General features: G+C 48.8%; 1 protein-coding gene and 1 non-coding gene across 3 annotated transcripts in view; one reads left to right on the forward strand and one right to left on the reverse strand.

Annotated features, from left to right (window-relative positions):
• The window catches only part of TRABD2A (TraB domain containing 2A), a 48,241-nt gene extending 34,003 nt beyond the window's left edge, over positions 1 to 14,238 (reverse strand). For both annotated transcript variants that reach the window (XM_056117806.1, XM_056117798.1), the window contains exons 1-2: positions 14,102 to 14,238; positions 1,420 to 1,980 (exon numbers count right to left, since the gene is read on the reverse strand). In XM_056117806.1, the coding sequence (XP_055973781.1) occupies positions 1,420 to 1,980; positions 14,102 to 14,182 (642 nt within the window). In that variant the 5' untranslated portion in view covers positions 14,183 to 14,238. The remainder of the gene's footprint in view (positions 1 to 1,419; positions 1,981 to 14,101) is intronic.
• Positions 4,442 to 4,548, forward strand: LOC130029602 (U6 spliceosomal RNA). The gene has a single exon (XR_008793377.1). It is a non-coding gene; the product is annotated as a U6 spliceosomal RNA (small nuclear RNA).
• Positions 14,239 to 14,773: the final 535 nt, after the last annotated feature.

The following is a 14,773-nucleotide window of genomic DNA, read 5'->3' on the forward strand; positions in this document are numbered from 1 at the left end:
GAAGCAAAACTAAGGGAATAAAGTAAGGTTAGTAAAACTAAAGTAATGCACAATATAGATTAGGGAGGTATTTTATTAAGTCCGCTGAAATACTTCAATTTTTCAGCAGGACTTACAATTGCTTTTCATTCAAGAAAAATATTTGTTCTCTAATCTCACATGAACACAACACATTAGAAGAAATAATGAGTAAGAAATGCATTTTCTATAAAATTATTAGCATATATTTATATGAGCTACCTCAGTTTCTAATTTTATTTTTCTCTCCTTATCTTAATTAAACTCAGAATGCCAAATAAATTATATATTTGAATCTCTGAGTATTTAGAATTTCATATCACAATAAATTCTCTAAAATTTTTACTATTCACTCGTGAATACTATTTTTAAGCCACTGAATGTTCTTGACACTTTTTTTCCCTTTATTTTATTTTATTTTTTTTTAAAGTTGTAGATTTACAATTTTTTGTGCTTTGGTTTCAATTATACAATGATCAGATACCCATCCCTCCACCAGTGCCCATTTTCCACCACCATGGATAATATCCCCCCACCCCCATACCCCCATCCCCCCTGTCTCTGTGGCAGGGCAATCCCCTGTGTTCTCTCTCTCCTTTTGGGTGTTGTGGCTTGACACTTTTAAATAACAACCCATGCATTTGAAGATCTGCAAAGGCCTAAACAGTTGGGTTTTGTCCTACAAATTAACAAACATCAAAAAGGACACTACTGAGATTATCTAAGAAACAAGAATAGTTACTTCACACTGTAAAATTATCACTGGCCTTTGGCAGCACCTAATGCGAACATCACCAAGAACAAATTTCAGCAAAACGATTAAACAATGACACTTCAATAAAGCACGGCTTATGTTGGAAAGGAATGCCCTTGGGGGAGTGGGGATGTCCTAAAGAGGGACAACAATGATCCCAAAGGGATGGGTGTTCTTAAAGCATAGTCAAACTAGGCTGAACCCTGTATCAGTCAGTCTGGCATTCATGGGGTCCACATCCTCTAGAAAAAAACTCCCTGAATTCAAGTAATAAACACACATACATTCTAACTGTTGAGATGACAATGCTATACAAAAGTCAGTGTAGTAAGGCTGGAGTGATAGCACAGTGGGTAGGGCGCTTGCCTTGCACGCAGCAGATCTGGGTTTGATTCCCAGTATCCCATATGGTCCCCCGAGCACCACCAGGAGAAATTCCTGAGTGCATGAGCCAGGAGTAACCCCTGTGCAACACCGGGTGTGACCCAAAAAGAAAAAAGTCAATGTAGCCAAGAGACTTGTTTCTTAACATCCTTGAGCAAGGACAAGGTTTAGATAAACTGTGTTCCTACTTTCTCCACTGTAATTCAGTAGCTTCACCAACACAACCGTGTGCCACTGAGCCCAAAGAGAGAGGAGGGCCTTACCTGTGAGAAGTTCAGCCCATTCAAAGGATGGCACTGCTCTTCCACCTTTTCCACTGCCCCCGTCCGTTTCCTCAGTCTCTCGGCCTCCTGCGCAAGGTACATGTCTAACACAGGCACCCCACGAGACTTAATGTCCACTTCAGTCAAGGAGTTGACCATGAGCATCACCCACACGGGCCTCTTGCGCTCCCAGTTTCCCGCAATGGCATTAAAGAGATAATCAGCGTAGAGGCCCTTCCCATGTTGGTCTGGAGTCATCCAGGAGGGTATCATGAGCTTGACGTACTCAAGGTGACGCTTGAGGCGACAGTAGATGTCCCTGGGCAGCACATCCTGTAGGTTCTCGCCCTGCGGCAGCATCTGACAGCTGGTGAGGGCCGAGAGGGTGTAGGGGTCTGTGAGGTCCAGCTCGAAGTACACAATGCTGCTCTGTTGAAAAGCCTCCTTGGAGTTGTCTGGGATGAAGTCCCATACCCGGGTGTACGGCACATGAATGGTGCCAAAGAAATAAGAGGGCGGGTCTCTCTTAATGGTCCATAGGAAAGAATTCAACTCACTTTGCTAAAAGGAAAAGAGACAGTGTCAAAGTATGTTAGGAGGCTACAGAGCCTGAGGAGAAGAGAATTCAAAAGCAAAATCACATTGTTGGGAGAAAAATGAACAAAACAGGATTTAGGGTCCAGGTCCATTCACCCACCAGGAACAGCAATATTCAGTTCAGCCCACATTTAACATCCTTTCCCCTGTTTCCATCACAATGATTGAAAATCCATGTCAGGAATATGGTTCAAGTAGTGAGGCCCTGGGTTGAATCCCTGGCACTAACAGCTGTCACCCCTGAGCACTGCTACCGCCTGACCCAACGATGAAGATGACAGACCAGTAGGAAGCATCAGGCTTGAGTAGGGTCCATGTCCACTCCAACAATTAACTCTACAACATGAACAGGAGATGCCCAAGGGACTCCAAGGGCACATCTGAGGGGCAGGTGAAGAGCCCATCTGTCACCTCCCGGGCAGACCTGATGGTCTCTGCTTCTTAGATTTCCAAGTCCAATACTCCCAAAGGCAGAGGCCCTCAATCCTGACTGCACACTGGAATCAGAATTACCTCTGGAGCTCTGCAGGTGGGAACAGAGGTGATTTTTTTAACAATAAGGTTATGAGTTGATGTTCACAGTTACTGTACCTTCACTACCATCACCAAAGTGCCCAAGGCATTCCACTCTGTCCCTATGTCACTTCTAATCTGCCTCTTCCTTCTCCCTGCCCCCCCCAAAAAAATCAGTTTTATAATCAAAGGCTAAGTATTTGTCATCACGTATTGAAAGTAGACTATGGGCCAAACATGATGGCTGCTTAGTACCTATATTGCAAATCATAACACCCAAAAGGAGAGAGTAAGAGAGAATGTGTCTGCCACAGAGGCAGGAGATGGGAAGGGGTGGGGTGGCAGGGGGGATACTGGGAACATTGGTGGTAGAAAATGGTCACTGGTGGAGGAATGGGTACTCGAACATTATATGACTGAAAAGTAACCACAAAAGTTAGTAAGTCTTTAACTGTATCTCACAGTGACTCATTAAAATAAAGAAAAAGTGGGGTACGGTGCTACCATCAGGTCAATCTGTACCTGTGAGGCAAGTGCATCAGCAGCCTGATGGTATCTTTAAACGTCTAGATACCCCCAAATTGCTACTGTGCCCTTGGCAAGACCCCAACAACTTGGGGCCAAGTTTACCAAGAAAGTAAATAGCCAAAATTTAGATAGGTGGAAGACACATCCACAAACCACCTCCAGCTCAGCTGTATAATTGGAGGTAAGACCTTTCTGGTTCCTGATCAAACGGCTTAATGGCCATGATCCCAGAGACTCAGAAACAAATCTCGGAACCCAGCAGCTTTTGGCAGAAATGTGTCCAGTTCCCTCAGTAGGTTACCAGTGCGGGGCCACCCCAGGGGAAAAGGGTGCTGTCCATCCGCCTGCTCCCTCTTGGTGTCTTGGTGGACACCATACTCCAGAGGCCGTTGGACAGTCAGGTTTGAGCCCGCGGTGACGAGATACATAGGGACTCATGGGATGGGGATGGAGCCAGCCCTCTCCTCCCCAGCCCAATGAGACCCCGGATTGCTGCCAACGAATAGCCTCTCTGGCTCCTGATCAAGCTGCTTAACGGCCATGATCCCAGAGACTCAGAAACAAATTTCGAAACCCAGCAGCTTTTAGCAGAAATGCGTCAGGTCCCCGCAGTAGGCTACCGGTGCCGAGCCACCCCAGGTGGAAATAGGTTTTGTGCCTTGGCCTGTTCCCCCAGCAGGTTGGTGGCCACCATCCCCCAGAGGTCATTGGACAGTCAGGTTTGGGCCCATGGTGATGAGACACTGGGGGGCCCTCACAGGATGGGGGTGGAGCCAGCCCTTTCCTCCCTGCCCCAGTGAGACCCCGGGTCACCGCCCACAAACAGCCTCTCTGGCCCTGATCAAGCTGCTTAACAGCCATGATCCCAGAGACCCAGGAACAAATCTCAGAACCCAGCAGGTTTTGGCAGAAATCCCTCCAGATTTAATTGTAAAAATTTTAAAATTCCAAAATTGCGTGGCCACTACTGCAGCCGTGCAACATCATGTGTTATTCATAACCAGCAATAGAAAATAAATTGTCTATAGTTGCCTTTTGGTAGATCTGAGTGTTGGGGTAAAAATCCCAAATAATAATGGTGGGTCTGGCGTCAAAATATTGAATGTGATCAAAGTAGAGAGAGAGTAATGTGGAAGTTATCTGCGCCACAGGTAGGGGGAGAGTGTGGGATGGGAGGTAAACTGGGGTTTTTGGTGGTCGAAAATGGGCACTGGTGAAGGGACAGGTGTTTCATCATTGTATGACCGAGACATTAACCCGAAAGCTTTGTAACTGCTCTCACAGTGATTCAATAAATAAATTTATAAAAAGAAAAAAAAAGTAAGGTGGAGCTCATGCCCAATTCAATCAGACTAATCAATGGCTGAATAAATAGAAATACTCCATGCTCACTTCGGCAGCACATATACTAAAATTGGAACAATACAGAGAAGATTAGCATGGCCCCTGCGCAAGGATGACACGCAAGTTCATGAAGCATTCCATATTTTTCGAAAAATTGTAAGTCTACAACTGTACCTCATGGTGTCTCACTAATAAAAATTTTTAAAAAATAAAATAAAAATTTAAAAAAATAGCAATACCCCAACATTAAAACAAAACAAACACTGTCCTCCTGTTGTTCATCGATTTGCTCGAGTGGGTCCAGTAACGTCTCCATTTTGAGACTTGTTGTTACTGTGTTTGGCATATTGGATACGTCATGGGTAGCTTGCCTGGCTTTGCCGTGCGGGCGAGATACTCTCAGTAGCTTGCCAGGCTCTCCGAGAGGGGCAGAGCATCGAACCCAGCTTGGCCGGGCTGGCTGCGTGTAAGGCAAATGCATTAAAATTAAAAATAAATAAATAAATAAAATAAAGGAAAGAAATTGTCATCATTCACTACTGTCTATTCCCTTGTTTAGTTTCTCTAGACAGAAGATGAATGAGAATATCTGGTATGGGTCTTCTTCTCACTCACTTCACTTAACATCAACCCCTCCAGGTTCTGGCCAGGTTGCAGTGAACTGCTTGATTTCATCTTTCAGAAGTGATATTTTTAAAGATCCCCTGGTGGTTCCAACCTGCCAGTGCAGCTGACACCACAGTCTTCAGATGCCTCTGATTTCACAGTTCATTCCAATCTGTTTCGGTTGTGGATGATCCTGTGCATTTCTTTCTTAGAAAACACTCCTGGTTCCACTGCCAAGAATGGAATGGTGCTTCCTGGACTCTCCCCACAGGGCTGGGGTCCTGCACATCCACTTGATGCCAGTTTCCTCTTTGACACTGAGTGTCTCTCGTCTCAACAGCAGGCATTTATAAAGTGTCCATCAATTAAGAGACTACTGTGCTGAGCCCAGAGAATGCACCCCACCCCACACTGCCACGTTGACTCTAGTAAACCCCCCATAGCACTGAAGCCTCAGGTATGAGCACAGACCACCAGACCCAAAACCATCAGGCTGAGTATTGTTGAGAGACACCCCAAAAGAGACACTGTTCAGAGAATTACACTGGACAAGCTTCACTGAATTCAAGTGGAGTAAATCACGCATGAAGAAACCCAGAAATGTGAACATCCAGATTTACAGGAAAGAAGCCTTGGAACACATTTCCTTTACAAAAAACTTGAATTCAGTTGCCTTTTAAATAACACTCTTCCCTGGATTGTGACATTTCCATTTATAATCAGTTCTCAGGCTGGAGAGATTGTGCAGTGGATAAGGTGTTCATTTTTCATGCAGCTGACCTGAGTTCAATTCCCTAGATCCCATATGGTGCTCTGACCACCACTGGGAATAATCCCTGAGCACAAAGCCAGGAGCAGTCTCTGAGCACAGCCAGCTGTGACACAAAAACAAAAATATAATCAAGTCTCATTATTTATCATAATTACAGTAATAGGGTCACTATGACCAAGGAATTACCAAATACTGAACCATTGTTTCTAGGGGAAATACAACTTTGAGTTTCTGGTCACCATGGGGGTTTTTATTTGCCAACAAGCAATGCATACTCTTACTTCATGTAAAATGTTTCTATTGAAATGTCCCTTACTTAAAACATTTTGGTGGTGCTGGAGTGATAGCACAGCAGGTAGGGAGTTTGCCTTGCATGTGGCCTTCCCAGGTTCAATTCCCAGCATCCCATATGGTCCCCCGAGCACAGCCAAGAGTAATTCCTGATTGCATGAACCAGGAGTAACCTCTATGCATCTCTGGGTGTGACTCAAAAAAAATTGGTGATTCATTCATGTTGAATTCACAGTTAACAACACTCAAACTCATGTCTGAATGAGCTTATCAAATAACTTTTCTCCATAAGGCATATCATAGGCTCTGATACTAAAGGATACTGGATCACACTTCAACTCTAATGAAAAGGCCATCTCTTAAACAGTGAGGCCACCAACAAAAGCACAAAAACACAAACAGGGAGCTAAGTACACTACAAAGGACACTTTTTTTCATTTTTTATAATTTTATTTATTGAATCACCGTGAGAGCAGTTACAAAGCTTTCGGGTCTAAGTTTCAGTCATACAATGAAACACCTGTACCTTCACCAGTGCCCATTCTCCACCACCAAAAACCCTAGTATACCCCCATCCCACACCCTCACCCCTACCTGTGGGGCAGATGATTTCCACATTACTCTCTCTCTACTTTGATCACATTCAATATTTCGACACCAGACCCACCATTATTATTTGAGATTTTACCCCAACACTCAGATCTGCTGAAAAGGTAACAGTAGACAATTTGTGTTCTATTGCTGGTTATGAATAACATATGATGTCGCGTGGCTGCAGTAGGGCCATGTGATTTTGAAATTCCGAAATTTTAACACTTAAATCTGTAGGGATTTCTGCCAAAAGCCACTGGGTTTCGAGACTTGCTCCTGAGTCTCTTGAATTATGGCCGTTGAGCAGCTTGAACAGGAGCCAGAGAGGCCATTCATGGGCGATGACTTGGGGTCTTGTTGGGACGGGGAGACCAGGACCGGCTCCACCCCCATCCTGTGAGGCCCAACAAGTTTCATCACTGTGGGCCGAAGCCTGACTGTCCAATAGCCTCTGGAGGATGACGGCCACTGAGACGCCAAGGGGGGATCAAGTGGAGGGACAACACCCTTTCCCCCCTGGGGTGGCCCGGCAACAGTAACCTACTGCGGGGTCCAGACACATTTCTGCCAAAAGCCACTGAGTTTCAAGATTTGTTTCTGGGTCTCTGGGATCAAGGCCATTAAGCAGCTTGATCAGGAGCCAGAGAGGCCGTTCATGGGCGATGACTTGGGGTCTCGTTGGGGTGGGGAGGACAGGACCGGCTCCACCCCCATCCCGTGAGGCCCTGCGTGTCTCATCACTGGGGGCCCAAACCTGACTGTCCAGTGGCCTCTGAAGGATAGCGGCCACTGGGTCGCCGGGGGGAACAGGCCAAGGCACAAAACCTATTCCCACCTGGGTTGGCCCAGCACCAGTAACCTACTGCAGGGACCAGACGCATTTCTGCCAAAAGCCGCTGGGTTTTGAGATTTGTTTCTGAGTCTCTGGGATCATGGCCATTAAGCAGTTCAATCAGGAACCAGAGAGGCCATGTCTCCAATTATATAGCTGAGCCGGAGGTGGTTTGTGGGTGTGTCTCCCACATACCTAACTTTTGGCCGTTTACTTTCTTGGTAAACTTTGCCCCAAGTTTTGGGGGTATGGCCAAAGGCACAACAGCAATTTTGGGGTATCTGGAAGTCTGAAGGTGCCATCAGGCTATAGATGCACTCGCCTCACAGGTACAGATTGACCTGCTGGTGGCACCATACCCCCACAAAGGACACTTTTTATGAGTATGAGAACTGAACCAAGTAGAGCACTGACTTCTTCTGATGAATTCCTGTTGAATTTAACATGAATTCTGTTTAACAGGGAGAATTTGTCATTTATGGAGATAAAGAAGACAGGGTGGAAGAGGATTAAAGGGAAAGGTCAAAAGTTGGTTTATGGCCAGGATGAAACCTGGTGAGTGGAGGTGTGAGTCTGGGATGCTGGAGAAGCTTGGGCTAGAGTACTGTCACCACTTAGGATGTACCTGAACTCTGCACTGGGTATGATCTCCCAGGGACTGAGTGTAAACAGGAGAATAAGGCCCAGAAATGTCTACTCTTGCAAAATCAAAGAGAAAAATGAGTAACCAGGAAGACAATTATTCAGATAGATTGTTGGGAAAATCAGAAGAGTAGGAAGCAAGGGGCTGGGGAGATGGTTCAAGCAGTCAAGCATTTGCTCTGCATGTACAAGGCCCTCGCTTAGATTCCTAACCCCGCAGAATGGGGCGGGGGCGGGGGAGGGGGGTCTAGCTGAAAGTCAATCAAAGCAAGTGATCCTAGGAGAAGAAAATGAAAAATGATCAGAATGTGACTCCATTCAGACATCAGTTTTCAGATCCTCAATTTCTTTGGGTAAGAACTGCTTTGGTGTGATAGTGGAAGTTGAAGGTCTGCCCAGAACCCATGAAGGTCATGGAATGAGAGAAACAGGAAGATACACAACTAAATAAGCCATTAAAAAAAATGACACCTTGGGGCTGGAGAGATAGTACAGCGGGTAGGGCATTTGCCTTACACGTGGCCGACCCGGGCTCGATTCCCAGAATCCCATGTGGTCCCCTGAGCACAGCCAGGAGTAACTCCTGAGTGCAGAGTCAGGAGTAACCCTTGTGCATTGCTGGGTGTGACCCAAAAAGAAAAAAAAAATTACACCTTTATTACATTACCCAAGTTCGTATGCCAGGCATGCTGGGTCCTGAGCCCTGATGTTGGTGTGGGTTTGGTTTGGTTTTTACTTTTTATGGGGGGAGGAGGGTGATTTTTTGGGCTACACCTTGTGTTGCTCAGGGATTACTTCAAGCTCAGTGCTCAGGGCCATTGCCAGCAGTGCTTAGAGATCCTTGAGGTGTCAGGGAGCAAACCCAGGCCGCCCACATGCCAGGTATGTGCTCCAGCCCTGGACCATAGCACTGAGTGACCTCTAAACACCTCGTCAGTCACCTTAACATGCAACACCCTTTACTTGGGATCCAGAATCTCTTTTTCCATTAGAACTCGGTGCACTCAAGCTCTTCAAGCCCGTCTTTGCTCTGCATCTCACTTGCTTATCTCTGAATCTCTTCAGCTCTTTACCACTCTAGAGAAGTCCATGCTCTCTCTTGAGCAGTATTTCCTCTCTTTCTCGCCCCTCATATTTAAGTCAGTTTTGTTCAATAAAAACTATTTTGCAGACTGGAGCGATAGTACAGTGGGTAGGGCATTTGCCTTGCATACGGCCGACTCAGGTTCGATCCCCGGCTTCCTATACGGTCCCCCGAGCACTGCCAGGAGTAATTCCTGAGTGCAGAGCCAGGAGTAACCCCTGAGCATCGCTGGGTGTGACCCAAAAAGAAAAAGAAAAAAAAAACTATTTTGCTTCCAAAAAACAAGTGAGAAACAGAAGAAACAAAACAAACAAATAGTGCACTCAGGAGGACTACCTGAATCTAGAAAGACTCTGGTCAGCCATGTTCCCATTCCTAAGCCCCAGTAACCTGCCAACCAATTTACATTCACAGTTTAAAACCCTCAAGTGGTCCCTATTCCCCCGCTCCCCATTCTCTCTTGGCAAAATGCCCTGTGTGGGAGGATGTGTCCACACAGACTTCAGCAATATTTTGAAAGAAGTGGCCCTCATCTTGTAGAGCTTTTGTAATAAATGAAGTGTTGTTTTGAAGGAATGGAACACCCTGCTTCCCACTATCCCCCAGCAAACCTGCACCCCACCACTGAGACTCCGCACCAGCCAGGCCATGAAGAGGAAACATGCGAGTAGTATCGGCTCCAGGTGAGGGCAAGCCTCACCTGTGCGCACTGCTGGGCTGCCACTGATCATAAGGGTGTGACTACAACCCCACACAGACACCCTCAAGTTCAGGGCTGTTGGTCCCTAAAAAACTGAAAAGAACAGGAAAAGAAAACATCGCACAAACCTGCTCCCCTCGTTTCACTATAAACAACCTCATTTCACTGTACCTGCAAGCAGCATGAGCTGTGAGGGGAGATCATGTTAACATCACCATAGGTAAAGGTAAAGGTAAAGGCCCTCCCGTTGATCGTCGATTTGCTCGAGCGGGCCCAGTAACGTCTCCATTGGAGACTTTGTTGTTACTGTGTCTGGCATATCAAATACTCTCGGTAGCTTGCCGGGCTCTCCGAAACATGACCCGCCGGGCAGCTTCCGGGAAACCAAAGTCTTTGGGTTCCGGGGGGAGTATGGTTGCAAAGCTGAAACTTAAACATCACCATGATTAAAGAAAAGCCAGGGGCGGGGGGTGGGGGGTGATACTAGTAAGCCTACCTCAACCTTATGGCGAGGGGCCAGAAAGATAGCACAGTGGGTAAGATGCTTCCTGCACACACCCAACCCTGGTTTGATCCCTAGCACCACATACCATCCCTCAAACCCGAAAAGGACTGATCCCTCAGCACAGAGCCAGGAGTAAGCCCTGACCACCACCAGATGTGGCCCCAAAACTGAGAACTAAATAAATCTTGCTGCAGGCAGCATTAAAAGAAAAAGACATAGTCACAGATAGTGAAACACTGGGATAAAGACACAGTCACAGTGAAACAGTGGGATAAAGACAGTCACAAACAGTGAAACACACAGATAACTGCCACACAGTCAGGGGATACCTGTGCAATCATACAATAAAACAGAGAGGTACAATAACAATCTAAGCAATTGGGGCTAAAATCTCTAAGCTGCTGCCCTCTCCTTTTCTCTCTTGCAGGCACCCTGGAGCTGTGATAAATGCAAGCCTCCCAGAGTGCTACTTGGCAGATCAGTAGGGCCAGAGTTTAGTACAGTGGGTAGGGTGCTTGCCTCGCACGTGGCCAAGCCGGCATCCTACATGGTCCCCTGAACCCTATCACGAATGATCCCTAAACTCAGAGCCAGGAGTAAGCCCTGAGCACAGCCAGGTTTGCCCCAAAAACAAAAAACAAATAAACAAACAACAAAGAATTCTACTTCGGTAAGTTGACTTAGTTTTCCCTTTTTGTTCAAAAAATATTTATTGAGCATCTGCTATAGCTGTGCATTGGGGAGGCTGCGGCATAGAAAGCAAACAGAAAGCCTTACCCTTGTAAAGATCACACAGAGTAAGGGTGGGTGGACTAGGGGACAAGAAACAGACTTTTTTTTTTTCCCATCAGATAGTGCTTAAGTGCTACTGAGAAAATAAATCAGGGGAGGGGGGAGGGGCTTAATGCAATACACTTAAGGTAATCAAGGGTGGAACTGAGAAGCACTGGACTCAACTCAAAATCAGAGGGCTGTGAGGGAATGACTGGGGCTATTTTATCTGAGGAAAAGAACAAGGGGTGAAAAATCACAGGCCAGAGTCCGGCCGGCTGCTCAGGGGCTCGCGCATTGATAGGAGAGAGGCTCCACCTCTCAGCACTCAGGCACCGCTTCAGCGCAGATCTCTCTAATGATTAACAGAACTGAAAACCAACCAGCGCTTAAGTTCCCGGGCACTTGAGGCGGCTGCTGCACGGGCCTGTGCTGGAGGCTTCACTCTGGAGTTTCAACAACCCAACCCCGGCAGAGAGACCCACCCCCAGAGCCGGACACAGCACGTGGGTCAACCATACATCTCCCCTGACTTTGGCAGGCAAGACCACCTGGCCCTTATAACAGAAAACAGCCACGTTTAGCAGGCCCAGGGGCCTCGTGGGTGTCCCCCAAACACTCCCAAAATTATCTTCAGGGGACTGGAGAGATAATGCAGTGGGTAAGGTGCTTGCCTTGCACACAGCTGACCTGGATTCAATCCCCAGCATCCCATATGGTCCCCAGAGCCCAGTAGGAGTGATTCCTGAGTGCCGGCCCAGAAGTAAACCCTGAGCATGCCTGGGTGTAGCAAAAAAATATATATGTGTGTGTGTATATCTATATTTCCTGTTTTCCAGCTCACTTCAGCTCCCCCAGGTCCGTCTAACCCAGGCATTGAATCTAGGTGGTTTCAGTCAAGCAGCTGTAGGGGAGCTTTTCCTGTTTTGATGGTTGTGTGGTCCATGAAATGCCAGGAAATGAAGAGTATAAATATATATACACACACAGACACACACATATTATAATATACATATACATACATATATAAACATATATAGATATAGATATACCCTGACAGGGCTGGAAGCACACTCAGTGGAACCGAGCGCATATATACATATGTGTGTGTGTGTGTTTCCATAGGAGCCCAGAGAGATAGTAGGTTAAGGTGTTTGCCATGCACACAATGTACTACCAATGTAGCACTATCAACCTGAGCACTATCAATGTAAGGTAAAGGTAAAGGTAAAGGCCCTCCCGTTGATCGTCGATTTGCTCGAGCGGGCCCAGTAACGTCTCCATTGGAGACTTTGTTGTTACTGTGTTTGGCATATCGAATACTCTCGGTAGCTTGCCGGACTCTCCGAGAGGGGCGGAGGAATCGAACTCGGGTCGGCCATGTTGGCCGCTTGTAAGGCGAACGCCCTACCGCTGTGCTATCGCTCAATGTAGTCTCCAAAAAAAAAAATTCATAATACTAAGATTTTTCTCATTCATTCTCATTCTCTACCAATATACAAATAAAGTTGTTCAAAGACTACCGAGTTGTGATAAACATCATCATCCTGACTGTTAAGTGGCACATGTCCATTCCTGTGCCTTACTAACACTTCCACTGATCTTCATATTTAAAAAGTCTCTTGAAAGCCTCAATACTTCAGTAGCCCGTAAGAAGGGTCCTGAAACCAAAAGGCTCAGAGGAACGGATAAAGACCCATAGAAACAAATTCCAGGAGATGAGATTAACAGACCCCTTGTCAAGATTCTCTCCTCTTAATAGAATTACAAGTTGGTAATAATAAACTTTTGCAAAAGCAACACACATGCGGCTTTCGTGAAGCAAAGGTGAACTTCACCTGTGGTATAACAAGCACGTAGCGCCCACCCATCCCTACAGTTTGAAACTTAAACTCTCCCTGCAGTGATTTCCCTTTCCTACTGCACCAGGGAGCCTGTGTGCATCTACAGCCCGGTGCCTCGCCGAACCGAGAGGGCTTCCAGCCCCGTCCCGTGCGCAGGGAAAGACACAACTCAGGAAGGGTCGCCCTTTCCTTGCTGTGGTTCGGCAGATGAGTGAAATGAGCAGCAGCCACAGGTGGGCGCGGCCGGGGAGTCAGCAGGTGTCACCAAAGATGGGCCGACCTTATCTCAGGCGCCCAGGTGTGCCAGGACTCACAAAACCCCCTCCCCGGCACCAAGGCTGGAGCCCACCGATTGAAAACGCGCACATTTCAGAAGAACTTCCGCCGCCGGAAAATCACAGACGTTTCGGAGCGTCAGGAAATTCGACCCAGCGGCACGTGCGCCCGGAACGTGCAGCCTGGGAGCCGCGCGCCAACCGCCGGGCTCTCTGCGCTCACAGCGCCGGGTGCACCGCGCCGGAGCACGGTGCCGTCTCGGGGGTCTCGGCATGCACCCCGCCAAAGGCAGCGTGAAGTAGGCTGTCAGACGCGGTGTTCCCCACCCCACCCCACCCACCCACTCCCCCGCGAAAGCGCTCCAGCAGCACAAAAGGTCTGAGTGCGCCTGCTTCCCAGCTCGCCCCAGCTCCCCAGCATCCGATCTGGTCCAGTGTAGCAGCTGCGGGGCGCTTCTACCGTCCCCAGGGCTGCGCGGTGCAGGAAACCCCGGGGACTGCAGAGCGGCGTGAAGTTGCTCGAGCAAAGGCACCCACGCCGCGATCGTACTCGATGCGCGCGGATCTGTGCCCGCCAAACTGGCCGCGACACCAGGGGGGGATCCGCCCGAACCCCCTTGGGTTCGCGGGGGACCCGGACCTCAAGCGGCCGGAGAGCGAGATTCGGGGGCGCTCGTGACGCCCGAGCCGGGCGCGGGGTGGTGGTGGTGCTGGGGGGGTAAGGGGAGCTAGTGCAGGCTCCGGCCCGGGCTGGGGTCCGAGCGCGCGCCCCAGCCGCCGGCCTTACTTGGGGCTTGAGCTCGCAGTGGGCGGAAGCCGCGCGCAGGAGGCTCAGGGTCGGCAGCAGGAACCAGCTCCAGGGACGCATCCTCCTGGCGGCGGCGCCGGGGGAGGCGGCGGGCGCCCGCCCTGGGCCGCCGGGTGCGGGGCCGCTCGGCTCCGTCTGCAGTTCGCGCGGCCGCCTGCGGGCGGGGCCGGGACGCGCCGGGCCGCGGCGGCCACGTGGGGCCGGGCCGCGAACCCCCCAGCCCGGCCCAGCCGCCCCGCGGGAGGCCACACGGAGTCGGCGGCCGGCGTCTTCTGCGTCCAGCCCAAGGCTGCCTCCCGCCCTGAAGTCGGCGCCCCCGGCCGCCAAGGGGTGAGGGTCTGTGCCGCACAGAGGCCCGAGAAGCAAACGGAAGGCTGGCGTGGGGGGTTCTGGTTTGTTGGGGGAGGTTTGGTTGGGGCGGGGGGCTTGTTTTTTTCAAGGAAAGTTCACTGAAACAAAGCAAATCATGTGCAAAATTTTGGAAAGGAGGAGCAGCCGGTGTGTGCGTAAACTTCCAAGTCCGGAACCCCCAGATCCGGCGCCCTGTTAAATGCCCGCTTAGAGGGATGGGGGGCGGGGGGGAGAATAATCTGGAGGGTGTTAGCCCCGATCCCAGGGTCACGGCAGAGAGGAAACGAGGACATTCCTGGA

This window comes from Sorex fumeus, unplaced genomic scaffold (genome assembly GCF_029834395.1).
Source record: "Sorex fumeus unplaced genomic scaffold, SorFum_2.1 ptg000003l, whole genome shotgun sequence".
NCBI classification, from domain to species: Eukaryota; Metazoa; Chordata; class Mammalia; order Eulipotyphla; family Soricidae; genus Sorex; species Sorex fumeus.